The sequence below is a fragment of the Colius striatus genome, chromosome 19 (genome assembly GCF_028858725.1).
Source record: "Colius striatus isolate bColStr4 chromosome 19, bColStr4.1.hap1, whole genome shotgun sequence".
NCBI lineage: Eukaryota > Metazoa > Chordata > Aves > Coliiformes > Coliidae > Colius > Colius striatus.
Window position 1 is genome coordinate 11853422 of NC_084777.1, and position 27635 is coordinate 11881056.

At 52.6% G+C, this 27635-nt stretch overlaps 1 protein-coding gene across 1 annotated transcript in view; it reads right to left on the reverse strand.

Annotated features, from left to right (window-relative positions):
• WHRN (whirlin) overlaps positions 1 to 27635 on the reverse strand; it is a 54185-nt gene that overhangs the window by 3339 nt on the left and 23211 nt on the right. The window contains exons 3-9 of the mRNA XM_062011769.1: positions 22777 to 22902; positions 11065 to 11267; positions 10059 to 10095; positions 8511 to 8723; positions 7995 to 8207; positions 1370 to 1441; positions 361 to 958 (exon numbers count right to left, since the gene is read on the reverse strand). Coding sequence (XP_061867753.1) covers positions 361 to 958; positions 1370 to 1441; positions 7995 to 8207; positions 8511 to 8723; positions 10059 to 10095; positions 11065 to 11267; positions 22777 to 22902 — 1462 coding nt within the window. The remainder of the gene's footprint in view (positions 1 to 360; positions 959 to 1369; positions 1442 to 7994; positions 8208 to 8510; positions 8724 to 10058; positions 10096 to 11064; positions 11268 to 22776; positions 22903 to 27635) is intronic.

Sequence of the window (27635 nt, forward strand, 5' to 3'; positions counted from 1 at the left end):
GCTGTCAAGCTGTTTTCTGAGTTCAGAACTGATCTGTGAAAAAAGCAGAATCACCCCACAGCTACCAAAGAGCAGCACATTCCCGTGTGGAACTGCGCTCTGGGGCTTTTACCCTCCCGTTGACCTCGAGTTTTACCCCAAACGACACCGTTTGCCCCGACTCCTCCGTGGCAGGAGCTGGGGAGGGGAAACCCTGCAGCACAGTCTCACACCGGGGCAGGGACCTGCAGCCTCACGCAGCTCTTACTCTTCCAGTTCTGTTCCTCAGGTCCTGCCCTGGAGATCCATCTCCTGGTCTCTCTCCCGAGGGAGAACCCCGAGAGGGTTTTTCCACCCCACAGCCACCCACGTGCCACCCACCTCTGGCCTGAGGCAAGGGCCTCACTTCGTTGACGTCGGGCTCGCTGTTGGGCTGGTGCACCTCCACCATGATGAAGTGCTGGTTGGCCATGGCCTGAGGGCTGCCCTTGTCTGGGGGAGGGGGTGCTGGGTGGGGGGGAGGTGGAGGGGGGGACGGGGAAGGGGGGGTCTGGAGCCCAGCGGCTGCAGGCCCGTTTGGGGGTGGGCTCTTCAACCTCGTCGGGGACTGGACCCTGGGGAAGGGCCCAATGGGGTGTTGGTTGACCAAGGAGAGCTGGGCATCCATTTTCCTCCTGGAGCTGTGCAGGGCCGGGGAGATGGTGGCATAGATAGGGCTTGGGGCAGCCTCTTCAGTGGAGGTGGTGGCAGTGGAAGTCATGCTGACTGTGTCCTTCTCGGGGTGGCCAGGAGGGGGTGTGGGGTTTCGGGGAGCTACGAAGAAGAGGCCTGACTGAGAGGACTCAGAGGAAGGGCGCTTGGGCTTGTCTTTGCCTGGGTTCCTGTGCTGGGCAGCAGAGGGGTCCAGCATCTGAGGAGCTGAAGGAGGAGGTGGAGGCTTGAAGTTGGGTGGTTCATCTGGGAAGGAGGAGATATCATCCTGCCAGACCAAGAACAGAAGCTTTTAGGACACCATCCACGCTCAGCTGCAAGAACTTCCCCAGGCTCACAATGACCTGCATCTGCTTTCTCACAGTGACCATGGCAAAAAGAGCTGATTTTCCCAGAAACGACTTTCTGACCTTACGGGCAGTAGAGATATGGCTCACAAATGAGGTTGATTAGAGGACAAACCACTCAACTTCTGCTCTGCTTTACACAGATTGTACTCTTATTCAGCCAGCCAGGATCCTTCTTCCTAACTGGTCTGATTAATTCACTTCAGTGACTGCAGTGCCATCCATGGCAGATGATGTAGCAATGAGCTACAGAAGCTGAGGCAAAGCTCAGTGACATCAGTCAGCCTCCAGCTCCCAGCCCAGGCCCAGCAGCACGAGCTGCAGTGTCTTACCAGGGAGATGTCTGGCAGGGTGTTGATGCTACTTTCTTGGCCATCTCCAGCTCCCTCCAATTCTGATGTGTTCTGACAGGACAAAAAGAAAGCCAGGTCACAGCAGCAAGGAGCAACCAGCACAGTGCCAACACGACACGGAACATGCAGAGTGATGCAGGTCATTGCCCAAACCTCTCATGCAAGGCCAGTCTTTCACCCCAAGGTTTTGGTTCCTGGGGAGTTCTTTGGAGACACACATCTAGGAGCAAAGCAACTCTGTTGGGATACAGTGTCCCAAGCTGAGAAGTGTGCTCAAAGCATGCTGAGAGCCTGACCAACCCCTCTGCAGCAGTGTGCTCCTTTTAACTCCAATCTCAGCTTCTCCTGCTTCATGTGGAAGAAGGGGAAGAACCAGCTCTGAAGGCTGCAGGTCCCACATCTGGATCTCTCCCAGGAGAAGGGCAGTAGAAAAGTTTTAAAACTCCTCTGCTTGCAAACCAGAGCAGTTGGTCCCAGATGCAAACAGAAGCTGCTGCCACTGCTTTCCCTGCTCTCCCTTTAAGAGGCAACACATCAGAAAATGTCACAGCACAGCTCTGAACACATCACAGCTCCTCAAGAAGGGCTTTGAGAACGTCAGTCTGTCTTCACAGGGTCATCAGTCAGTCAGGATGGACCCAAGGAGGAGATGTGGATACAGTAAGCAGAGCAAACAGGCACCCTGGCCATGTAACAGCAGGGATGGCAGGACTGGGAGCATGGCTGTGCCCTGGCGAGCAATGCCTGGCCTGGCACTCTATGGGCCCAAACTCAGCTGGTTCCTCAGTCCAGCCTGGAGCCATGGCTCTGCCCCTGGCTCTGCCCCAGGGCTTCTCCTGGGGCAGGGGTGCACAGCCCCAGTTCTGCCTAGTTCCTCTGTGAGAGCAAACCCAGACCTCAGCATCTCCCTCCCTCAGGAACTCCTGATCTGGAGAGTTGCTGCTGCTGCTCACAAAGGGTGGGCTTCATTTCTGTCCTGTTCCCAGGGATGTTTGTGCATTTGAGCTGGCACAGGCAGGGTACAGTTGGTGTTTAACTGTGTTATTTATTGCAGGGTAAACAATTGATTAGCTGAGTGCTGGTGCCTCTGCATTTCCCCCATCTGCTAGAGGCTGCTGCCGTGCCTGTAAGATGTTGATGTCCCAAAATAGACATGGGAGACAATTAAAAGCATTAGAGAAGCAGCAAAAACACTGATGGAAAAGTGCTTTTATCTCTATGGCTTCAGAAGGGATGCTGGAGAACGAGAACTGAAGGAAATGGCTTGTTCAGAGAGCGATAAGGAAAGTATCAGCTTGGGAAAGCCAAGGGCTGATTCCATCATCAGTTAATCCAACAGAGAGGCAGGTGGCTGTTGAAAGAGAAACATCCCCTACCCCTTTTTGGGTTACTGACCCTGCCTCAAGCCAGGGCAGAAGACAGATTCAGCAGCAACTGGAAGATGAGGCTTGAGCCAGACCTGACGTGGCTCAGGGCTGCAAAGCCAGGCGCTGGTGGGAAGGATGGATGGGGGAATACTGTCTGTCTGAGGCTGGAGAAGTGGCAGGTAGGGCTGTTTCCAAAGCAACCTGCCTTCATGGTGATGGAAACGACCATGAGCTGTGCTGGGCTGTGCACACATTAGCAAGAGGCCTTCAGCTTGGATGGAAGAGCCAATGGACTGAGAAGCTGGAGTGCTGTGGTGCCACTGCATGGGGCTGAGGAGCTCAGGCAGACACAAGGCAGTGCTGGGAGGCTGCTCTCAGCCGCCCCCAGGCTCTGTGCACAGACCCTGTGCTGACACTGGCCCTTCCTCTAATGACAGAGCTGCTCTGCAGAAAGCTGCCCGAGCATCGCCCTGCACCAGCCCAGCTCTCCAGCTCCCCAGAGCCCTTGATCCAGCCAGACAGCTGCCTGTGTGAAGAAGGGAGCCAAGGCAGAGACAGTGGCACCTCAGCACCAGCCTGGCCACGTTCAGGAGGATCTCAGCTGTGTCCTTACCTCTTCCCAGCCCTGCCTGTGCCAGCCTCACCCTGTCCCCAAGAGTTCACTGAGCTCTTGGCAATTTGTGAGGAGCAGACCCCTGTGATACAACTGGGAGCAGCCTTCTGCCAGTCACAGTCACATCAGTGCTCAAAAGAGGAGGCTGCACGATGTCCCCAACACCTGCCAGTGCCACCCCCCAGTCCTGCCACTGAGTTCTGTGTCCATCACCACAAGATCAAGCCCATCCCAGCGTGCCCCACACGCCGTGTCCCAGCCCCAGCCTCACAGCCAGGACCCGCCTGCCCCCAGACCCAAATGCTGCTGGCAGACAGAGGGTGGGCACAGCCAGCTGCCCCCTGCCAGCCCCCACACAGCCCCAGTCCCAGCACCCTGGCTCTGCTCTCCCAGAGCAGCCAGGGACACCAACACTGCTCATCTTCTCCGGAGCCTTTTTTCATTGCTGAAGTGTGCAAGCAGATTTGCCTTTCCCCAAGCTTTAGTACTTTGGGGGCAAAAGCAATTAAATGGAAATTGCTCTGGGCTATAAAATGTAATGGCTTTTAAGCTGAGGGCATTTGCTTTCAGGAACTGGCTATTTAAAGACTCTGCTTTCCTGGATTTCTCTTGACAGACCCATGGAAGCCATGTGACACTACTGTGAAAAAGGAGGATTTACTGAGGAGGCTGCTCCCTGCTCCTGACTCTGCTTCTTTACCCCGTCTATTTTCCAGTTACTGACAGAAAGTGGAGGCCAAGAGAGGGCCTTCCAGCTCCTCTGTGGGCTGCAGACAGAAAACTTCTGTCCTTCCTATCTTACAGAGTCCATGGCAGAAGCAGTGGAACTGGAGAGCACCTTTCAGACAGGCAGCGAGTTCCCACTTGCAGATTAAGTGGTGGAAAAACTGCACCTCCCTGGGGAATAAAACCCAACCTTTAATTAACCTCCCAGCTCCAAATGAGTGCCTTATTTGCCAGTTAGTGCTAACTAGAGCTTTGCACAGCTACTCAGCCTGACTCCCCCAGGGTTTCAGCTTTGAACTGTGCCAGTCTGGGAATCAGCCCAGCTTTCCTCCTCTCCTTCCTTCCCTCTCCCAGCCCAGACTGTCCCTGCAGGGCTGGAGGAACCCCAGAGACCCTGGCTCTGTCACATCCTGAGCCCAAACCTCTCTGGCTTCATGGGCTCTGAGGGTGACACAATGACACTTGCAAAGCTCTGCTTCTCTCCTCAGCATCTGAAAGGATGATGTCAGGCACCTGGGAACCCTCCAGCTGGGATGTGTGTCCTGGAGGCAGCCAAAGGGCATCTGGGAGCTGGAGCAGCTCTGTAACGGGGGACATGGATGAGGAAGATGTCCCCTATTTGTCTGCTCTGCCTCTGGGGACACAGACACCATCTGCCAGCTGCCAAAGAGGCAGGGGGGTCTTGTGCTTGAGATTCACTCTCCAGACAGAGGAATGGCTCAGTGCCATCCTCTCCTCAGTTAAACTTCTTGTGAAAGAGACCAAAGCCCGACGGGGCCCAGCAGCTCAGCTGGGTTACCACACGAGGCCCAATCCTGCAGCTTCAGGGAGCTGGGCACAAGTCAGCACCCGTAGAATCAGGCCCTGGGAGGAGAGGGCACTTTTCTATGGCAGCATCTTTGCTAAGAGGCAACAGATAAGAAAAACAGAATCAACAGAGACTTTAATTCCTCCACTGTCCCGCTGAGGGCTGGGCCAGGAGCAGGACACAGGGTGTCCCACTGCCCTGCCTGTGAGCAAACACAAACTCATACTGCTCCAGTCAGACAGGCTGCATCTGATTATGGCAGTCTCCAGTTAACCTCTGCTTTGCAGGACTCGTCTTTAGCTCCAAGATGTACAAGAGGTGAAGGTGTCACTTAGGCAGACACCCATCATCAACACGGCTTTGTCTCACTTCTCAGTATCCTTCAAGCATCCCATAACAGACCCACTTTTGGCACAGCAAGGTCCTGGTCAGCCTCATGCTGGTTGTTTTTGGTCTAACTCCACTCATTGACCCAATGGAGAGCTGACAGACAGGGACCCTGCTCTAGTGTCACTGCCTTTGGTCATGACAGAGTGCCTGCAATAAACTCAGCCCTCTCCTAGGTAAGTGCCATTCCTAGAGAGAGGGGGCTTTTGGGCCAGGTTCACAGCTACCAGAGGTCCTCTCTCCCAAAGCAGCACCAGCAGCTTTCAGCTCCACCACTTGCTGTGTGTGTTCAACTCTCTGATCCCTGTTATCTCCTCTCAGACAAGGAGGAGGGAATGCACTTCACACCCTGGAGCTGCACTGCAGGGCACAAGTCCCAGGCTCTTCTCAGCCTTCTCCCAGCCAAGAGATCTTGTTATGACAGAGGAATCCTGAGGCTCTCTCCACATCCACATCCAGTCTGTGTGGGGCTGAGCATGCAGTGAATACACTGACCCCTCCTGCACAGGTTTTCTGCAGACTCAAGGCCTGCAAGGAAAGTTCTTCCTTGTTCCTGAGGGTGTGTGTCAGAATGTGACCAGCCTACTGCTATTTAGCCAGGGTGCCCATACAGCAAGACAGCACAGCAGCAAGGTGGGAGCACAGGGAGCAGGGCAGAAAGGGCAGTCTGGGGTCCTTCCAAAACCCCATCCCTGAGCTGTCAGTGGCACGTGGGGCTTCAGAGAGAGCAGGGCAGTAGTACCAACTGGGTTTGGTTGGAGGCTCAGTCTCATTTGCAGTGCTGGAATGGCTCAGCAGAGGCACAGGAAGAAAAGGCAGTGATGGGTAAAACAAGGCAGCTGTGAGGTGGCAGAGTCACACACTGGCCCCTGGGCAGCCTGCACCCCCCATACACCCCCCACGCTCCAGCAGCGCCCGAGCCCCCGCCGGGCTGGCAGCCCCTACCTCCATCAGGTCTATGAGCCACAGGAGCCGCTCCTGGGGACGTGTGAGGGGAAGAGCAGGTTAAAACAAGCATAAAAGCGAAACCAGATCAGGGAGAATGAAGAGCAAACGGGTGAGACAAGCAAACCCCAGCACAACACATCCCCCCTTCCCCAAAACCCACCCTGCAGAACCCACAGCCAGTGTGGAATGGGAAGGCTGAAAGGAGCCCCTCCTGACAGGGGTACTGGGGAGGGCAACAGCAGCAGGGGCTTACGGCAGAGAAAACAGTTCGGGAGCTCTGCTCCTCTTCTCTCTCTCCTGCAAGCTGAGACAAGCACCCAGCCACCATGAGTCAGTGCTCTGTGCTTGGCAGTTGTTTCAGAAGCTGTGGGGGCAACTGTCTCAAGTGTCAGTGTCCCCAGAGCCTGAGGCAGAGCCCTGAGGGAGGCCCAAGGGAAGAGGTACCGCGCTGCCAGGGAAGACCTACAGCATGATGATGGGACACTCCTTGAAGGAAGCTCTTAAAGTGGCACCCACTCTCTTCTCTATGCCAGAGCAGCACCCTGGTCTCCCTCCCCAAGCTCTGGCTCGTTTGCCCAGTGGGGCTGGGCCTTGGCTCACACACAGGCCAAGCAGCCGTGCTGGGGACACGGTGTCGGGGAGCAGAAGGGAGAGCACGGCACACCTGAGGCGCTGGTACAGCCCCAGGCACAGGGGTGGCATGGGAACAGGGTGTCAGCTCAGCACACAAGTCCTGGCACACCTGTGTGGGCTCTCTGATACCTCAGAGAGATTTTCCCAGCAGGCAGCTGGGAGAGCAGCACAAAACTCAGTTTGTTTATCTTGATCCACAAAGGATCTCACCGTGGCCCATCCTGACCACAGCACATGGCTTCCCTGTGGGTATCTGTGAACTCAAGGGGACAAGAGCACAGCTCTGATGCTCTGAAACTCTCTGAGGTCTTTTGGGAGGACTGGATCAAACAGCACAGGTAGGCACAGTCCCAGGAGGGCCCCTGCTCCCCTGCTGCTGCCTGGGCCCTCTGCAGCACAGCCCCACTCGCCCTGGCCTTTGCTTGCTGTCAGACTCCCAGAAAGCCCATTGTCATCTATTCTTTTTGTGAAGGTTTTAATTTCCAAGGTTGCTAATGCATTTATGCTGAAAGGCATTTCACAGCTAGGAAATTAATTTTGAGGCTGTGTGCCTGCAAACTCTGAGGTGATTAGGATAAGTTAATTAGGCAGTGAGTGCAATGGGAGCCCTGGCAGAGGCGTGGGAGCACTGTCGCTAATGCTGGGGAGTGGGCAGGGGCTGGGTGCTGCCAGGGAGCAGGCAGCCAGCATCTTCAAGGAGGTGATTTAACAGCAACAGCCAGAGATGAACAGTGTCAGGCATGGCATGGCATGGCATGGCAGCCACGAGTCGCTGAGAGGTGTGTGGATGCAGCTCACGCTGCACAGGGGAGGCCCTGGAAGAGAGAGGACAAGGTGATGCTTGGCACCAGGCCCAGTCCCCGTGCAGAGGACAGTGGCATCTGAGTCTCAGGGGCACAGAGGTCCCAAGCACGAGCCACAGCATCACCTTATTGCACCTACACACAGCACCGTTGCACCCAGCTCCCAAGGGAAAACAAAGAGCCTTGGGGGACTCCATGGGGGATACAGACTGAGCGGGGCCTCCCGCGGGCTGACGTCCCTTTACAGCCCTCCAGGGAAGGGAGGTTGTGGTGGGGCTGCCAGGAGCTGGCGTTGGGACAGAACACAGGAGGGGTTTACCCGGGCGGAGCTGACGGTGGTGGCGGTGAAGTGGCTGCTGGAGGAAGAGACGGTGTCGCTGTAGGACATCGCGGAGCAGGAGTCGGTGCCCACGCCGGGCCCCGGGGGCTGCCGAGCCTTCATGGACTCGATCTCTCTCTTCAGAACCAGGTTGTCAAAGCGGTCGAGGTCTTGTGGGGAAATCACCCCCCGCACCTCTGAGAGCAGCGAGAACTGGGCCAGGCACACAGACAACCACAGGCAGGTTAGAGCACAACCATGTTCCTCGGCAGGTGAAGACCCATCCTCCCACACGCTTTAGCAGTGGCAGTGAGGTGTACTGGCACGTGATGCGTGAGGAGGTTTCTTCCTGAACTCCACCAGAAGCTCTTCTGCCACTGAACACCAGCCTGTATCCCCCATACATCTTGTCTCCTTGCCCTGACCCTCAGCAGAGAGCCTTGGAGGCACTGAGCCACACTGTGACACCGAGCCTGGCCCACAAGAAACTGCCCCTGCCCCCAGCATGGGCCTCACCTTAGCATGTGTGTTGAGTAGCTCAAAGAGTGCCATGACCAGAGCATCCACAGAGATGTTGCCTTCCTTGTACTCATCAAGGTAGTAGCCCATGGTTGCCCGCTCCTGCTCGTTGAGCAGGTGCCGGGCCTGTTCCTCCAGCATGACCCGGGTCTGGTTCACCATGCTGCTCAGGGTCACCTGGGAGCCAGCCAGGCCTCTGTAAAACACAGGCTGCAGAACAAGACAGGAGATAAGCTTTGGCCTGGGATGCCAAGGAAGCACCTGCTGAAAGGAGGGCAGCTCTCTGCTGAGACAGCATAGGCCAGGCTGAGATCTGCAAGCTGCCTGCATTTCAGACTGCTGTGCTCACCTGTGGCAAAGCTGGAGAGCAGGACTGGAAGGAGGATCATAGAATGGTAGGGGTTGGAAGGGACCTTTAGAGATCCTCTAGTCCAACCCCCCTGCTAAATCCAGTCCCACCTAGATCAGGTCACACAGTAATGTATCCAAACAGGTTTGAAAACCTCCAGAGAAGGAGCCTCCACACCCTCCCTGGACTCCCCAAGGATTCTCCAGCACAGCTGCTCATTCAGTGTCACTACCTGTCTAACTCCAGAGCCATGAGTTTATACAGAACCAGGTCAATAATCAAAACAGCTTCCCAGCTCTGTTCAGCAAGTGTGGATGCTGACCCTTGAGCAGCTGCTGATTATTAAATCAGGCATTAGCAGTCTGTCTCCCTTCCTGGCAGAGATGGGGGAACTGGGGCCATGAAAGACAGATAAACTTCCCATGCTGTGTAAAAGGCACATTTCCCTCTGCTGCAAGCATCAGGCAGACCCTGGTGAGGAAAAAGCCACTGGCAACCAAAGGAGTCCCAGGGAGACACGTTTCACTGCAGAGGAAAGGTTTTATTCTTTGAGGGTGATGTCTAAGGAGGTCCTTGCTGTTCCTCTCCCAGGCAGTGTTGGTACAGCCAGCGTAGGGATATGGAGCCAGACAAGGCTCTGACTATGCTGGAGACACTGAGAGCAGTTGAGGCTGGGGAATACGTTTTGCCAGCACACAGTGCAGCAAGATCCACCTGTGAAACCTTGCTGCTTCAATTCCATTTAAAAGAAATGTGCTTTGCAAAGAGGTGTTCAGGGAGAACGTGCTGGGCAGGCCACAGCACTGGGTAAGGCCCTGGGCAAGTCTGCTGCTGCTGCAGCCCTGCACCAGCTGGGGATTTGGAGTGGGGAAGGTCCCAGGAGCCATCAGGGCCCAGGTCAGACAGTTGCCATGTGGAAGGCATCATGGTCACCTCAGCAGGGTGGAGGGGAGCCCCATGGTCCATGCCCATCAACATGATCATTCCCAGGCCAGGAGGCACCAGATGCACTGCTGAAACGCAGCTGGCAACAGAGGGTGGGCAGCAGGGAAGGCTAGAGCCCAGACCCACCGGCCTTCATAAAACTAACATCCCTTTTATAACCAGGTGCAAAAAGCCCCCCTCCCATGGCAAAAAAGGAGACAATAGTCATGGTGTTTTGTCACAACGCACCAGGAAGGCCTGGTCTCTCTTACCCGGGCTGTCGCCTCCGCAGCATGGTCACCCACTGCCCTGTGAGGAGGTAAAAGACCACTCAGCATTGTGTGCCACGTGCCCACCGCCTCAGGCCTGACACCACCTCTGTCACCTACTCCCCTCTCTGTGCTGAAAGCCTCTGGCCTGAGAGAACAGGGAGAAGGAGCAGCATGGGTGTCCATCCCTGACCCACCTTCCCAGCCAGAGACAGGGTTTCCAAGCCCCAGACAGTCCCAGCCCCAGCCCCTCAGCCCAGTGGGGTCTTCATCTTCATCTTCTGGTAGGGGTTGGAAGGGATCTTTGGGGATCATCCAGTCCAACCCCCTGCTAAAGCAGCTCCCACCTGCATCAGGGGGCACAGGAACGTGTCCAGCCTGGGCCAGGGCTCCCTCACTGAAACAGGTTTTCCATATGTTTCAATGGAACTGTTTGTGTTGCAGCTTCATCCCATCAGCCCTTGTCCTGTCGCTGGATACCATCAAAAAAAATGCTGCCCCAACCTCCTGACACCCACCAGTGAGATATTTGTAACTATTACTGAGCTCTCCCCTCAGGCTTCTCTTCCCCAGGCTGAACAGCCCCAGGTCCCACAGCCTTTCCTCACAAGGAAGATGCTCCAGTCCCCTCAGCATCTTGCTGGCCCTGCACTGGCCTCTCTCCAGCAGTTCCCTGTCCCTCTGGAGCTGGGGAGCCCAGCACTGGACACAGGACTCCAGATGAGGCCTCAGCAGGGCAGAGCAGAGGGGCAGCACAACCTCCCTGGCCCTGCTGCCCACACTCTCTTGCTGCCCCCAGGCTGCCATTGGCTTCTTGCCCACGAGGGCACGTTGCTGCTCATGGGCAGTTTATTATCAGCCAGCACTGCCAGGTCTCTCTCCTGGAGCTGCTCTCCAGCAGGTCACCCCCAGCCTGTGCTGGAGCAGGGGGTCCCTGCAGGAGGCTGCCCAGGCGCCCTGCCCGCCACAGCCCCACGCCGGGCTGGCACAGGCTGCACCCAGCACCTACCCTGCCGAGCTGAGCAGGGTGTCTCCGATTTGGGAGCTTGTTATCCACCTGGTCTCGTCCACGGTGGTGCGGGCATGGGGCAGCCTCCCGATGTCCTTCACCGTCATGATGAGGTGCCGGGAAGACTTGAGCAGCTTCACTGCCTCGTCGTGGGGGATGCTGAGGAAGCTCCTGCCGTTCACCTCCAGGATCTGGTCTCCTACCTGTGGGGTCAGGATGGGGTGAGCCTGGCAGGGCCTGCTGGGAACGGGCCTTCCTCTCTCACTGGGGAGGAGCCACTCAGTCTAACCCCCAGCAAGCCAGGGACACAGTGACTGCAGTGACCAAGGGAAAGGAGGGAGAGGGGCTGCCACGTGCTGCTGGCTGGACACCAAGCACTTAAACTAATAACCAGTGAAGGACCAGGCTGCAAAGTCTGGAGGAGCCTGTTTATGGTCCCAAGTCAGACCAATCTGCCCAGTTCCCTCTATTAACTGCAACTGCAGACCAACTTGGTTAAAACAGCCCCCAAAGAATACCCAGACCTCCAGACCCAATCCCTCCTGCTGATCTGGAGAGCCAGGAACCATTTGTGGATGACCCAAACCTCAGAACCGTGTGCAGCTGGGAGGGTTCAACTCAGGTGTCTCACCACCATAGTCTCCAGCCTTTTGTAAACTGGGATCTGGGACAGATGGATTTCATCTCTCATCCCCTCCTATTTCCTTCCCAGCTGCTCCTGAGAGCTTTCATTTTGGGGCCAGGGCCTGTGCTGTAACCAGGAGGCTCCCTAACAGCCTGGCCACACTCAAGACACAGCACTCATCTGCCATTTCCTCCTTCATCCCAGGTCATCTTTCTCTTTGCTTCTAGAGCGTTCATTGTCACTCCACTCCTGTATCACCATTCACTCTGTTTCTGATAAGCCACCTCTTTGAAACTGCTCTTTCACAGCTTTGCTTAACCACAGGCTTCTGTTCAGCTCTGTCAAAGCACAGTCTTCATGCTGCAATGTAAGCAGAATGAGACACTCCTTTAAATAACTCACCTTCAGCTTGGAGAAGAGGAGAAAAGAAGGAGGGGGTATTTCTAAGTCTAAGACAATAACATGGAGAGTCAATAGAATCCTTTCAGCTCAGTCCATGTCCTTCTGTCACTGGGTTAAAGAGGCCTCAGAGGACTGGGATGAATTCTGCAGACTCTGATTCCAGTGAGATGCCACGATTAACCACTGCCAAGTCTATGTGGTGGGCTGTGCCTGTCACCCCAGTGCTACCCAGAGCGTTGCTGGGCTGGAAGTGGATAGCAGGAATATCACCAGCAAAGCTCAGGTCAGCATAAAGCACAAGAGATCCCTTGACTGCTCCAGCAAGGAAAGGAAGACAGTTTCTGGTCCGAGGAGGCAGCAGCTGATCCAGAAGCCACAGTAGCGCACCTGCACTTGGCCATTGCCTCTGTTCTGTGCTACAGCCACACTGAAGCATGCAAGAGCACAGGGCCAAAGCCTGCATCAGCTAGTCTGTAGGCACAGAGCTGCCAGCTGAGATGGAAGAAGGATTGACCCACACACAGGCACCTTGCACACTTGCACACACACTCCCACTCCATTCCTGCTGCTCTGCCTGGGACAACCAGATGGTTGATCCAACAACCACCCAGGCCTCAAAGCTAACAAGTCCCTGTCAAGGCAGCCACTGCTCTCAGTTTGTTGTCCTGGGACAATGTTTCCCTTCCACAAGTGCATCCAGTGAACGGCTGGCGGGAACCAGGGACAAAGTGGCACAATGACAGATACAGTGCTGATAAAACCCACAGTGGCTTCTCCAGGCATCTCCATGAGGACATGCTCAGCAGAGAGAGCACAAGAATAGAGGAAAAAACAGATAAATCCTGCTGCTTGGGCCAGAAGAGACACCTGAGCACAGCCCTGGCTGTCCTGAGGTCTGTGGCCTGACAGACACTGCTCAGACCACCTGAGAGATGATCTTTATGAGAAATCAAGTAGAGAGGAGGAGAAGAGTAAGCTGGTGGAGAGTCGCTGGGTGGCAGAAGTGAACCTGACATAGCAGGGCTCTGCCAGAGGTGACAAGGGCAGCAAGACTCTCAAGAGCCACTGACCCACCTCAGGCTGTCTGTAACTGATGTACATCTCAGACCCTGCAATCCTGCTGGTGTGAGGGGCTTTTGTGAGCAAGGTCTGACCTTGGCAGTAGCCACATTCAGGGACAGTCACCCAGTGGTGAGAGGTCCCAGCTGCAGTGCAACCAGCCAAGGGTGCAGGGTGCAAGTGGGGACAGAAAATGGAGTCTCAACAGCAGCATCACTGAGTACTTCAGATGGAGGGTTTTACCCTGGCAGCTACTATCAAAGCAGAGGCTGTAGTCCATCCCCACGGGCCTCTGTGGTCTCAGCATCCCATTTCTGCCAGGTTTTTTACATTCCTGTGACAGTAGGGCACCTCCCAGACAGCCTGCTGTAGAACAAAGCTGGCTCAACAGCAGAGACAAACACCATTACCTTGAATTATGCTCCTCTCAGCAGCCCTCAAGGGGAGATTGTAGCAGCTTGTTTTGCTTTGAAATGAATCTGAAAGAAAATTCCAGGTGTGTTTTACAGGGGCCCTGGGCCTGCTCTCTCGAGTGGTGCCAGGCACGAGGCTCTCAGCCCCACTGCACAACCCCAGGACACAGCAGCCTGGAGAAATTCTTGGAGCCGTGATCTGCATGGAGAGGCTGCAGAGCACTGAAGACTCACCTTCATGCAGGTGAAGGCTGTCAAAGCATTAGCTGATCAACACAAGACTGTTTCCAAGAGGGAGGGTCTGGCACTTCCCACCCAGCCCAGCACTCATGAGCACCCTCCCCTCACTTGGCCTGCAGCAGTGACCTGCCTCAGTTCATGGATCTGACAGGCTCATCAGGGATGAATTTCAGCTGGTTCAGCTCTCTTATCCGACTCCTCAGGCTTACAGGGTCAGGCAGCTGCTGGGGGTGATAGGAAGCCTCAGGACTGTCCTGGACTGATGGAGGGCTGCCACGACAGCAGAGAGGTGACACAAAGCTCCAGGAGCACTTCACTCACTCCAGCCTGCTTTCCAGAGGAGAGAAGAAGAAATTCCTCATCTCCACTGCATGGCACATGGCCAAACAGGTATAGCTCAGGCTATATAAAGGATTAGGGAGGCAGAGCTTCTGAGTGCCAAGGAGGCATGGCAGCTTCCTTCCCTGCTTGCTGTGGGCACACACAGTGTATGCTTCACTGGCCTTGCAAAATGTGATGCAGAGAGAGAGATGGCACAGGATCTCCCTGAAAAGCAATGAAGAGACGCAAAGGAATGGGGGAAGCTGAGGGTTACTGAACACCCAGAAGCTGGGGAAGAAAATCCCAAGATGCCTTCAGCAGTGTGAGAGTGAGCCCAGGAGTGAGACAAGATCTGCCAGCAACACTCAACTACTTGGGGTAGTTCCAACTAGAGGTGTCAGAAAGGGCTGGTAAAGGTGCTTTGAAGAACCAGGCAGGACCTTACCAAGGTCCTGGCCAAGAAGTGACTGATCCCTCTTAAATGATCAGAGAAGACACAGGCAGAAGACTATAACCAACAACTCATGGACCACCCTGCTCAGGGTGCAGCTGTGGGGATGATGAGGTAAGCCTGCAACAAAAACACCTGATGTGAAACTGTGGTAAGAAACATATCAAGAATGGCTCCAAAACTAGTTATCACTGTAACATCAAGGGAATGCTTGCTCCTGCTGTGAGCACATTCCCTGGTTACATCTCTGCCTGCCCAGCAAGTTGATGCAGAGAGGAAAGTTCTAGAGAATGGATGATGAAGGTGCCTGTGAAAAAATGGATCAAAAAGATCAGGCCTGTTAAATTTAGAGGAGGTAATGTGTGAGGAGCTTGATGGAGCTATACCAAATAATGCTGGCAAGCCAGAGGAGGGCTCCTGTTTACCCCTTCCCTCTGATGAAAGGACAGAGGATACTCAGTGAGGCTGGAAGGATGCTCTGAGTGGCACTGATTATGGGCAAAGAACCCGAGGCAAGAGCACCACACAATGATAGAATCATTTAGGTTGGAAAAGACCTTTCAGATCGTTGAGTCCAGATGCAGCAGAGCTCAGTTCTGCATTCAGCTCCATCCAGTGACCTCGACCAGATTTACCTCATTCCTCTGGGGAAAGCTGTTCCTTTCCTCTGTCACGTGCTGAGGGGCTGGTGCTGGTGCCACAGCAACACCAGGTCCCTGCCAACACCAGCCAGGGCCTCCAGGTTTTGTCCTTCTATGGGTCAGCTGGTGCTCCCTGCTCAGTGTCTTAATAACTGATATTAATGAGGATGCTGCACAGCTAATAAAGCAAAAGAGATGATGTAGGTAAGAGACAAAGCCACAGTCCTATGGCCAGCCAAGAAGGGAGCCAATGCCTTCAAGCTGGGCTGAAGAAGGGAGGAGGGAGCACACGAGAGATGGCACTGCAACAGCTGCCGCAAGGCCCCGGCGTTGGCACAGGCCAGGTCCTGCTGCACCATCTCCTGCTTTGGCTCCAGGAAGATGCTCAAAGCAGCAGGTCCTGCAAACAGAATGTCTGCTCTTGGCTGGCCTTCCCCCAGGAAAGGACAAGAGACAGCAGTGGGCACGAGTCGGATGTGGCAGGTCATGCCCAGGGTGTCCACTGTGCTGCAGGGGAGAGAGCACAGAGCAGATCTGCTTCAGGGTGGGATACTCACATCCACCCCAGTAGACTGCAGAGCGCACACTGGTTGCCAAAATGATATGCTGGGGATGTGAAACTTGTCTGGTTTGAGAGAAAGACTGGAGCCAACCTCACCTCTGTGGACTGGCTGCAGAAAGAGAGCCAGAAAGAGGCAGCTCCATCTGAGCTGATCCACAGACCCAGCAACAGAGAGGAGGGAGGGAGAGACCCATGGAAGGCAAATGACACAAATGACCATGTTCCCAACAATCAGCCTTCACAAAGCTGCCTCTGTCAGCTTTAAACCAATGATCAGAAAACTGCTGACCACTAGCCTTAACAGAGAGGGTAAATCATGCAAGTTCCTGAACTGCCAAAAGAAATACATTCAGATGTAATGAGTGTCATCTCTTCCTAATTCACTGGGCAACACACTAGAGTTGACTTTGCTGCTAAAATAAGGAGCACTGCGCTCTCTGCAGCACTGACACAACGCAAAGCCAAATTGGATCAGGTGGTTTTATCACAAGGATGAATCTTGAATAGTTTTCCCTATCAGAGATTAAACTTTCATGGGTTTTTTTGTTTGAGACAGTTTTGCAGATTTAATAACTTCTCTTTAGTTTCTCCTTTCAAGAGTGGACCAAAAGGAACCTGGCAAGCCCTCACTGTATCAGGGGGGTGAGAGGGGCCCTGGACAAGCTGCTGCATCTGACTGTGTCTGTCCTTCATCGCTGCCTCAATGTTTATTCATAGTTTTCACACCTCTCTGGCTCCCTTGTGCTCCATTCATACACTGCCTAGTACAAGACCACCTCTGTTTGTTGCTGCCAGGATGTTAACGCTGGGTATGGAACAACCAGCCACAAAATACATGGATAAGTCTGAGCACCTCATGCAGGGGCAAAAATAATTGCTGGTGAAGGGCAGACAAAGGGATCTTTGGAGAGCCCAAATGCTGGCAGATCAGCCTGTCTGAATGACTAGAGCTGGAAAGGATTTTGTTTCTAATTAACACAGATAATAATTAGTTTTTTTCCCCCAAAGTCAAGGACAAGTGGGAGGGTAACAAAAGGCTGTGGAAATGCAAAACAACCATCTATTAAAACAATCGTCGACCCTGGCAAATTATTTGCTGTACACACAGCTCCAACCCAGCAGAGCATAACAGCAGTAACAATAAACCACCCAAAAAGTTACCAAAACCCAGAAAGATTATTACCCTGGATCTTTCAGGAATGAGGTTTCAGTTGTGCTCAGCTAATGGTGGGTGGACAGAACACGACCTGCTGAGTGCCTGACCACTTCTGAAAGTGGGATTATTCTAATTTCTTAGGGAAAAACCTACCCTGGAAAGCAAGGTCTGAACACAACAAGCAAAAGGTGACAGAACATAGACATAGACATAGAAAAGCAGAGGCTCCTTCTCTTGTACAGACAGAGACACTGATGTGGGAAAGGGAGGTGCGGTCAGGAGAGACTTAATGGGCTTAAAACAAGGGTTCTGAGCACCCAAAGGCTCTTAAAAATAATCAAAATTGGCTCTGGGAGGAATTCTGCCACACAAAAACAAGAGGTGAGAGATTTTAAACATGAGTAAATGTTAAATGTCACCAAATTGAGCTGGGAATAACAGGGCTAATAGGATGCCAAATGGTTTGGCACAAGCACTAGTCTTATTTAATGCCACTAATGTGCTAGAAAAGAGGTTAAATTACATTTGCAGATACCATTAAAGTAGAAGGAGTTTATCTTTAGCACAAATAATTACCAAAAGCAGATCCTAGGAAATAAAAAACATGGACAAGAAAAAGTCTGAATTGATTTGGAAATGGAAAAAATTGAGACTTGCAGAAAAATGAGGAGATACTCAGCTTCCCCAGAGGAAAACTGGTCAGGCAGATGATCTATATCCAACGAGGCCAACACAGCCTGATGGAAGGATAAGAGACAGATTTGGGAGCCGGGCAAGGGAACATCAGGTGCCAAGTGCTGTCTGAAAACATGTTCTTTTCCCCAAACACCTTGCAATACAAACAGGAGGAACAAAGCAGATAGAGACTGGAAATGAGAGCATACAAGGAGAGAAGATGGTCTCTGGGGGCAGGCAGTGGTTTCAGCACTGTTGTGGGGAGGTTTCTCTGCCCTGTGACATGGTTGGGAGGACCACTCCTCACTGCCATGGGTTGGAGGCACAACCACCCGCCTCCTCACTCACTCTCTGTACAGCTTATTCCTCAGGCTCTGGGGCAGACACATGGCTCTCTTTTTTTCTCTTTCCTTTTTCAGTGTCTTTGCTACGTGCAGATCTCAACATACAAGCCATTTTTCAAGAGGCAGCTTCAAGACTGTCACCAGTGACGTAAAATCCCTCACCTCTTCCTATTTACAGTCTCTCTTTCTCTCTCCTTCTCTTGTGTATGGATACACACACTGTGGTAGCCTCTTTTTACCCCAGCCTTTGCGCTGACAACTCCATATTGAGTTGTTTGTTGTAAGCAAGCTACCTGAAATCTGCTATTTCTGATATAAAGGTCAAGAAAAGGGGGGAAAAAAGGCTTATAAAAATAATCCTGTCAAAATACACCACCAGAAAGTGAACAAGGAAGAAATGGGGCTGAGCAGAGGCACGATGGGAGCAGAACAAGCTCAGCTCCTGTGATGTAGAGCTTTATACTAACATGTGCTGATAAACCTTATCCTAACTTATCGCAATAGTATAAAGCTTATTTTTCAGACAGGACAAAATTCACACAAGCTGTAAAAGGTCACGCTTATCTCCCACACAATACCTCCGGGGTCCTCCAACTTCCTTGGGGGCAGAAACCGGTTCTGTGAGAGGCCAAGGATATCTGAAGATCAGGGGTGAGGAAGCCTCAGGACTTATCAGCCTTTATCTCCCAAGGCCCCAAAGACCATCACCGGCCATCACCGGGAGACATCACGCAAATGAAAGGAAGAAAAGACCTAATTTACATGCCAAATCGGGGACAGGTTGTGTCTTTGTCTAGGGGGATAATGTCATCATATGATTTTGTAGCTTTGTAACAAATATAAGCCAAGCAAGTTGCCAGTCGTGTGCGCACGTTTGTGGTGGAGCGATCCCCCGTGCGCCCGGCGCCCAATAAACAGACCTTCTTTATAACTCTTTGAGTTATACAGTTTGATTCCGCAAGTCACCTGTACGGCCTCGCTGGGAACAGAAGGACAGAGGCCGTGAGCAAATGGAGCCCGACTCACGTTCCTCCTCTGCAGCCCTCTGCTAACCTGCCCCCTTCTCAGCCTGAGAACTGCCTGAGAACTGCTACCGAGGCAGCACCACTCGAAACGTGCCCAAAGAACCCCTTGTCAGAAGTTTCAGCAATGAATAAACATCACGAAGGCCAAGAGGATGAATATTTAACGAGCGGCTGGCTGCAGCGATCCTGGCTCCTGCTGGCAGCCGCTCAGCCCTGCTGCAGGGAGCACGGCTCAGCACCCAAAGTGGCATCAGCAGGGCTCCTCAGCTACTCAGGGACCCACTTCTCAGGATCACAGCCCCTGCTCCTGTAGAGGACAAAAGCCAGCTTAGTTTTCGGGCTGGAGACAAACTTCCTTGGTTATGACCAGCTTTCAACACCACATTGCTCACCTTTGAATGACAATGTAAAGGAAATGTCATTTCCTCTACAGGAATGTCATCCCTAAAAAAGAATGTTTTCCCTAAAAGTCTGGCAGAATGAACTCAATTTTGGCAACAAATTCAGTGACAGCAGCAAAACCCACAGAAGCATTCACTGTGGAGGATGACAGCAGGAACCTTCCCACTGACCCAGAAAGATTGGGTTGAGCTGACATTGAGCAAAGCCACATCTTTTTTGTGTTTCAGAGTGCAACAAATTGTCTGGAAATCACATTTATCCATCATTTCTTCCCTCCTTGTGTACAACATCCCTTCCACCACCACCTGGAGCAGGGCAGGGAGTGTGTGGATGCAGTCAACATCCAACCATGTAACAGCAGAACAGGAAAGGCCTTTCTTTATCTCCAAACCCCCAAGCAGTCCTAAATGTTCAGCGTGCCACCACACATAAACCTGCAGCACACATAAACCTGCAGCACACATAAACCTGCAGCACACACACATAAACCTGCAGCACACACACATAAACCTGCAGCACACACAAACCTGCAGCACACACACATAAACCTGCAGCACACATAAACCTGCAGCACACACACATAAACCTGCAGCACACATAAACCTGCAGCACACACACATAAACCTGCAGCACACATAAACCTGCAGCACACACACATAAACCTGCAGCACACATAAACCAGGGTGAGGAGTGTCTGTGCATGTCTGAAACCACACAAACCTGGACACGCAGAAAAGCATCAGCCTGGCACACAACAGATCAATTACTAGAGAATAGAACAGCAAGGAGCGATATTGTCCTGTTTTTGGCTGGGACTGAGTTAATTTCTTTCCCAGTAGCTGCTACAGGGCTATGTTTTGGGTTTAGGCTGAAGAGAATGTGAATAGCACAGGGGTGTTTTGGTTACAGCTGAGCAGTGCTGCACAGCATCAAAGTTGTTTCTGCTTCTCACCCTGTCCTGCCAGTGAGTGCAATGGGGAGCAGGGAGATCAGTGTGTGCACAAGGACAGCTGACCCCAACTAGCCCCAGGCTATTCCATCCCACAGGAGTCATGCCCAGTACAGGCAGTGGGTTGGTGGGAGGGGGGATCACTGCTCAGGCATCGCTCAGCTGGTGAGGAGCAACTGCATTGGGCAGCACTTGTGTTTTTCTTGGGTTTTGTTTCTCTGAATTACCATTATTATACTTTCTTCTTACTGTTAGCTGTGCCCACCTCACAGCAGGTGGACTGAAACAATAAACACAGCAATTGTCCCCCTGCAGCCGAGGCATTTGGAGCAGCATGGAAGCTCCAAACATGAAACACACAGAAAGAACTTTAGGAAAGCAATGCAACTTCTTTCTCTTTCCCTGCCATTAACCTTTCAGGCTTCTGCTGTTTAGGAGATGGAGTGTGACATCCTGGTACAGGATGCTGGGGACAAACACGATGGCAGGTCCTCTGACTCAGCAAAGTCACCCATGTGATGCCCAGGGCAGCTCGAGTCAGTCTCTCTCTTTTCGAGCTCTATTAGGAAAAGTCAAATTGTCCTGTGCCACAAAACCCTCATGTCCCAGAGCACTGTCCGTGCTGCCCTCCCCACTGCCCTGTGCTAATGAACAAGAAGGGAGGTGGCCGTGTCTCCTGGTGCAGGCTGAGTGGTCTGTGATCCTCTCAGATGGCAGGATCCAAAGCCCCATTCCCCTGCTGAGGACCCGAGACAGAGATTTAAGGCTTGGATTGGTCCAAACCTCCGAGTCCAGCATTTTCATTCTGTGTTATAGAGTCATCAGAGAGAAACAGGAGCCTGCAGCAGACAAGTAAGTCCAGAAGTGAATGCATTGCCCCCTCAAATGTCTCCTTGTCTATAAAGGCAACCCTGGTGACTCAGTGCCCACTTAAATGTGACATTTTGTGCCACAGTAACTTGAGGGACTGACTGGTATCCGTCCCAGCCCAAATCACAGCTCTGTCACCAGACTGTCCACACACTTCATGCTACCAGCCTTGACAGATTAAAGTGACTTTATGCAGCCACTGGAGCAAAGCTGAAGGCTTAGACCTAAACTCTCTGGGGTTGATCAAGGGAGAAACATATCACTTCAAAATACACAGAGGAGATCAGAGCAGATTATCCCTCAGTCCTCAGCAGACCTGCACCACTTCAGGGGACGGAGGGAATGTTGGGGAGTTCAACATCCATCGAGTCTTGACTGACACAAGGAACAGAGAAAGACCTGTCTCTCAGAGCACTGAAGGAAGCAAAAAGGGCATGATGTGATTACAGGGAGTTGGGTCATGTAGAGAGAAAAAATGACACCATAAAGAAAACACTGAGTGATGATGTAAAATGCACAGCCTGAGGAGTTTCAGTTTCAAATATGTCCCATTCATGAGCAGCACAGAGATAAACCCAAAGTCCAATGGCTCCCTTTTCAACTGATTTTACTGGTGAACATTCTAGAACACACACAGTTTTACCCCCAAATGCCCCTTCTAGGAACAGCTGAGGTCCCAGGATGCCTCATCCTGTTCCCAGACCTGGTACTGTGAGAAGGAAGGAGGAGCTCAGAGCTGATATGTGTACATGGTGGGATGAAAGAGATGTAGGATATCACTTTACAAGAGGCCCAGAGCAAAACAGTAGCCAATTCTGGACAAGTGCAGCCTCAGCAGGGTCCAGCCAACCCACAGATCATCCTTCAGGAACCCCTTTGACTATGGAGGGAGCCTGATGTAGCTGGAGGTCACACCAAGTTAGGCTGCTGATAGATCAGCTCTGCTCTATCCCCGAGGGCGATCCTGCTGCTTCTGCTTGTTCTGACAGGATCCTTGTGAATGCCAATGCAGCAGGAGGGAACTAGCACACACCTGCTCCCAGCACAGCAAGCCTGGCTCCTCTCAGAGCTGCAGCTAAACACATTCCCTGCAGGCAGCCCACCAGCACCTTGTGCAAAACACTAGCTCCAAACATAATGGGTTTGGACGCAAGATGCTGGAAGAAGGCAGAGTTTTAATAGAAAACTCTTCCCTGCCAGCTCAGGAAGGTGAGAGTGACTTTCTTCACCTACCAGGTTTGGGCTGTGCTCTCAGATACCTACATCAAAAATGTCCCCAGGCAATCTCAAGGGGAAGAAATCAGGTTTGGGGGAGTGCTAAGGCAGAAGGCAAGTATGACCTACTTCAGAAGCTGTAAAGTTGCATTTCTCTACACACAACTGCCTTGCTCCCTCTAGGTTTAGTAGCCAAAATGTCCAGATAACTTGCCCTGAAAAGCTGGCCCCAGAAATGCAACGTTTACCTCTCCGCTGAGAGCCCTGCTCGGCTGGGGGCAGGGACAGCAGCAGCCAGAAGCTGACACAGCCCTGCAGCCACGGGCTGTGAAGCTCTCTCCCTGCTGCAGGGTCACTCTCACCTTTAAGCCAGTGCTCTCTGCTTCAGAGCCTTTATCCACTCCGGTGATGTAGATGCCCAGGGAATATTCTGCCCCTCCTCGGATCATGAGGCCCAGGGACTTCCCTTCATTCAGGACCAGATTCACCTGCAGAGAAGGAACAGCCATTTATGTGGTGTCTGCATAACAGCAGTGTCAGCTCTGTGCTCTGACACAGCCACATCCCCACTGCTGCTCCCAGCTCCCCACGAGCTGCCCAGCGAGCAGCGCACACCCCGGGACAGAAACCACAGCCCCAGACTGAGCTCTAAACCAGCAATATCCCCTCCTTGCTGTGGCTGGCTCCTGTACCAACGCAGAGGCAGGGAGAGCAAGTCTAGCTGCTCCCATGGCTCCCTGGGATGGTCCCTCTGCCCATGCCTGGACAAACACTCAGGGCTGGCTCTGGCTCACTTTAGGGGTGGGAAATGCCCCGTGCATCCCTGGAGAGCAGCATGGCTACCCACAGCCGTGGGGGACAGACCAAGGGAGGCATTTTCCAATGTGGCAAACTATGACAGTTTGATATCTATGATTTGTGTTTGTTTTGTCTTTTCCTGCTTTTAAGTAATTTAGAGGCTTAAGTGGAGTGAGAGGGCAGATGGTGTTGAGAGGGTGTGGAAGTCTGGCTCTTCTGAAGGAAAACTTGGAAGAAGAAAGATGATGGAGTGACATCCAGGCCCCAGGTGACAAATCCAGAAGTAAAGCACTGGCATGGAAGGACGTTAAGGCCTCAAGTGGAGCAAGTAATGTTATTTCAGAGGAGGTCTGGGCCTCAGGAAAGGAGACACAGCTTAGGCAAGGGCTGAGAGACCATTCAGCAGCTCAGAGTGCAGCTGAGGTATCAGCCAGACAAGGGGCTGCCTGTGCTGGATACTGCCTGTACTACAGAAATTCAGCCTTCAGCATTAACTGAATATTAACTAAAAAAGCAAGCTCCATGTCCCACTCCAGGTCATGGCAATAGCCTCAGGGCCCAGACATAGCTGCTGCTGAGCTCTGGAGCTGAAGGCCAGGCTGCTCAGGCCCACTGCTCCCACCAACACCAGCCCCAGGTGTCACAGGCTGACAGTGCAGCACCAAAGGAGCCTCCTGTTCCTGTTCTGCAGACCTCAGAAACACGAGGAGGAAACCATGCAGGCACAGGGAAAGGCAGGATACATGGCCAGCTGGAACCCAGCAGAGCTGTTCCCCAGCCAGGTACGTGGCTGGACAAGGTAGCTCCTGTGGAAGAGGCAGTGGGGAGTACAAGAAGGAACTGCCCAATGTGGAGGGTTGGGAGGGTTCAGCACACATGGCTTGGGGGGATTACAACCATACACCGGAGTCTGATCAAACCACAAGTTGATCTGGGGCAGTTTTCAGTGCATCTCAGGCAGATATTCAGCCAGGAGTCCCCAAAGCCCCACAGGCACTGAAGGAGCCTTTCCCCTCTGCCTGCCCCTGTCCTAACACATCATCACAAAGCAAACACCCACATGCATCCAGCCTGGAAGACCATCCAGCTCCATTTCTCTGCCCTTCTTTACATAACTGGCTGTGAGTTGTCCCTCCAGGCACCCTGTCTCCTGGAGAGTTACAGAGAGCAAGGCAAACAACAGAGGCATAGGTTGCAGTGAAGAAAGCCCCTGACATAGCCCATCCAGGTCCTTACCCACCTCCTCCAGCCCATCCAGGTCCTCACCCACGTCCTCCAATCCATCTAGGTCCTCACCTACCTCTTCCATTGCCCTGCAGCCAGCACTGTTCTGTGCTGATGGCAGCTTTGCAGTTCACATCACCCAGACACTCCTGTCCAAGGCACTGGGGACTCCTCTGCACAGCCATGTACCTTATTATCTCCAATTAATAATGCTAGGACAGATTTTCCATCTCTCCTGCCCAGAACAGCTGGCAAATACTGCAACAGATGCTGAATGTTCTCCACACACCTCTGACAGGCTGGAGCAACACACAGCACCCAGGCAGCTCTTTCTCTCCCTAGATGCTGGCCACAGGGCTGATTTTGTAAGATACACCCAAGCTATTAGCCAGCTTCCCATCTGTCTCCTTCCAGCCTCTCCTCCTCAGAGGGCCTGATGATATATGGGAGGTGAGGTGAGAATTCAGAGTGAATGAGCAAGCCTGTGTTTAGCTCCTTTGAGGACTCTCAATTTAAAACAGCTTTTGTTCACTCCCTGTACGACATTTCCTAAATGAATAACTGCAGGGTGGTGAGGTTTTTTTTGCTTTTCTCCCAAGTTTTAAGTCAATTCTGGAGAAAAGCAGACAGCAGGAATAAAAACAAATGAGAAAAACCAAAATGTGTTTCACACTGACAGAAACAACAAGAAACAGAATGTTTGTGAATGACTTTTATATTTAAAACCATTCATAGCAGTCAAATCAAAAGCTTGCACAATTACCTGGATGGAAAAGTCATTTACAGCTTCATGTCATTAATTAACCTGCCTTTCTGGAGGACAAAGCATCACACAGGGAACTCAGCCCAGCCTTACAGAGGCTGGGATGGAAAACCCATTTTCCATCTTGGTGGTGGTGCAGCAGCATGATGGAAATCAGCAGCATAAACCTACCAAAGGACAACGAATCACAACGTTTTATACTTTCAATAAATAGCTTCCAAAACAGATTCTACTTTTCTATACAGGTATCACAGCTGGCTGGTAGCTGCATTTATGCCTCATCAGCTGCGTGTGTTTTATAGACCTGGGAGCTGAAGCTGGGGTGATCCCATGAAGGTGCTGCCAGCACCAGCAGCTCTCGGCTTGGCTGCCCCCCTGTGCTCCCTGAGCTGGAGAGTAAGAACTGTAAGGTATTAATTACCTGGATCAGTATCCTTGTCCAGGACTGACATTCCCTGGGTTAGTCCCTCTCCTGCTTTAAAGCACAGAAAGCAATGGAAACAATTTAGTACTGAAGCATTATAAAGGAGTGGGGATCGTACCCAGCCAACACAGCGCTCGCCTGTCGACATCAATGGCAGCTGAACTTTCTCTTTACAGGAAGACATCACTCTGGACCTAAAACAATTACTTTATAGGACCCTTCAATGGCTTATTATTTCATTAAAACCAGAAAAAGAATATACTTTTCTGAAGCCCTACTTGTACCTCCCCATTTGTGCCATGACACTCAGTCTTTCCCTGCTGCTGTACCTTCACCACACGCTGCTGCTGCCTTGCAAACAGTCCCCAGCTTTGGCAGAAATGAGTAGCAGAAATGCAGCAATCACAGGTCAGGTTCCAAATAGCCTGGTAATAGCAACATCCTCTCTACAAATGCCCAAACAACAAATGTATGTGCCAGCACTTCACTGGAGTTGGCAACAGGAGGGGCAGCTCCACATCACATTCACCTTTCCCTTGACCACTTTCCTGATGGGCTGGTAAGCTGAGAAGCTGCCCTCCCCACCTCGCTATCATCAGATGGAGTAAGAGATACTCCCTAACCCGACTTGCTGCTGTGTGAGCTGGTTTGTTTACTCATGTACCAGGCAAACCTAGTCCTCAAGGAGAAAGCAGCGAATACAGCTCCAAGCAATAACGGTGTGAAGGAGCTTCCCTCAAACCCAAGCTGCGTGAAAAAACCTAAGCACTGCTTCAAAACATGCTGCTGCTTCCAATCCCAGAAAGTTGGGCTGTTGAGGGCTTAATTGCCTTTCCTAATCAACTAATGCCTACGCCTCTCCAAATAAACCCTGTGGAAACCACAATAGAAACTCAGTCTGTAGCAGCAGCAGGGGCCAGAGGAAATAACCAGTCTCGGAGCATTCGGCTTGTTGACAAACTGCAGATTGAGGGAATGGCTGAGAAATGGAGTGAGTGTTCACAGGCAGGGGCTTTGGATTGATCACACTGAGGAGCAACAAGGGAGGCAGGAAGGAGAGGAGAAGAGAAAGCGTTCAGGAGCCAAACGGAGAGATAAGCAGCTTGCCAGGATGAAGCAAAGGCTGAGTCACTCCGTATTAAGGGCTCAGGGATAAGAGGGGAAACTGTTTTGCACACAGTTTCTTTCCCAGAGGGCCTCCTGCCTCTGAGAGGCTGTCTCCAGTGAGGGAATGGTGTGAGGTGGCACTGGGACCATGGTGCTGGCTGCCCTGAGCACAGCTCTGTCTGCACCCGCTGCCATCACACCGAGGGCACCTCTCCCCCCTCTCCATGAGCCCACCCTTCAGCCCTGGCTGTGTGGTGGGAGGGACACTGTGGGATGACAGCCAAGCACCACTCAAGCTCTGCTGTCCAAGGAAGGAGTTGAACATGTCCACTGTGGTTTCCAGGGGTTCCCATTGCTGTGACTTGATCCTGCCATGATGGAGAGCACTGATCCTGGGCCACACTGGGAACAGACCCCCAACACACTGTTTCCTGGACCAAGTCCTTCTGTTTGGGCTTTTCCACTCAGGTAGGCAGGTTTGAACAGGTACTTCTGTGCAAGTCCTGTCCCAGGAGAGGGCATTTTGGTTACATTTCCACTTTGGTTTCTCCTTCCTCAACTCTCCCCATGTTCTGTCGCCAGGCTGGAGCTCAGAGTGAGAGGCTGTAATATACCTCAGAGGGAGAGCTGGGATGGCTCCAAGCTGCTAAATGCACAGCTGTCCAAACACCATCTTAAAACAGAGGCAGCAAACAAGGTTGTGCAGAAGGGCAGCTATTCTGTGAGGGGAAACTGAGGACATCCAGGCAAGGTAACTCCCCCTCACCTTGCTGAGAAGGGCCATGTATGACGAGGCTTATGGTAGCACCGACACTGTGCAGTACCCCCTTCCTCCCCTGTGCCATACCAAGGCTGTGCCCAGCCCCAGGCTACTCCTGAGTGTGCAACACAGAAGCATTTGGAAG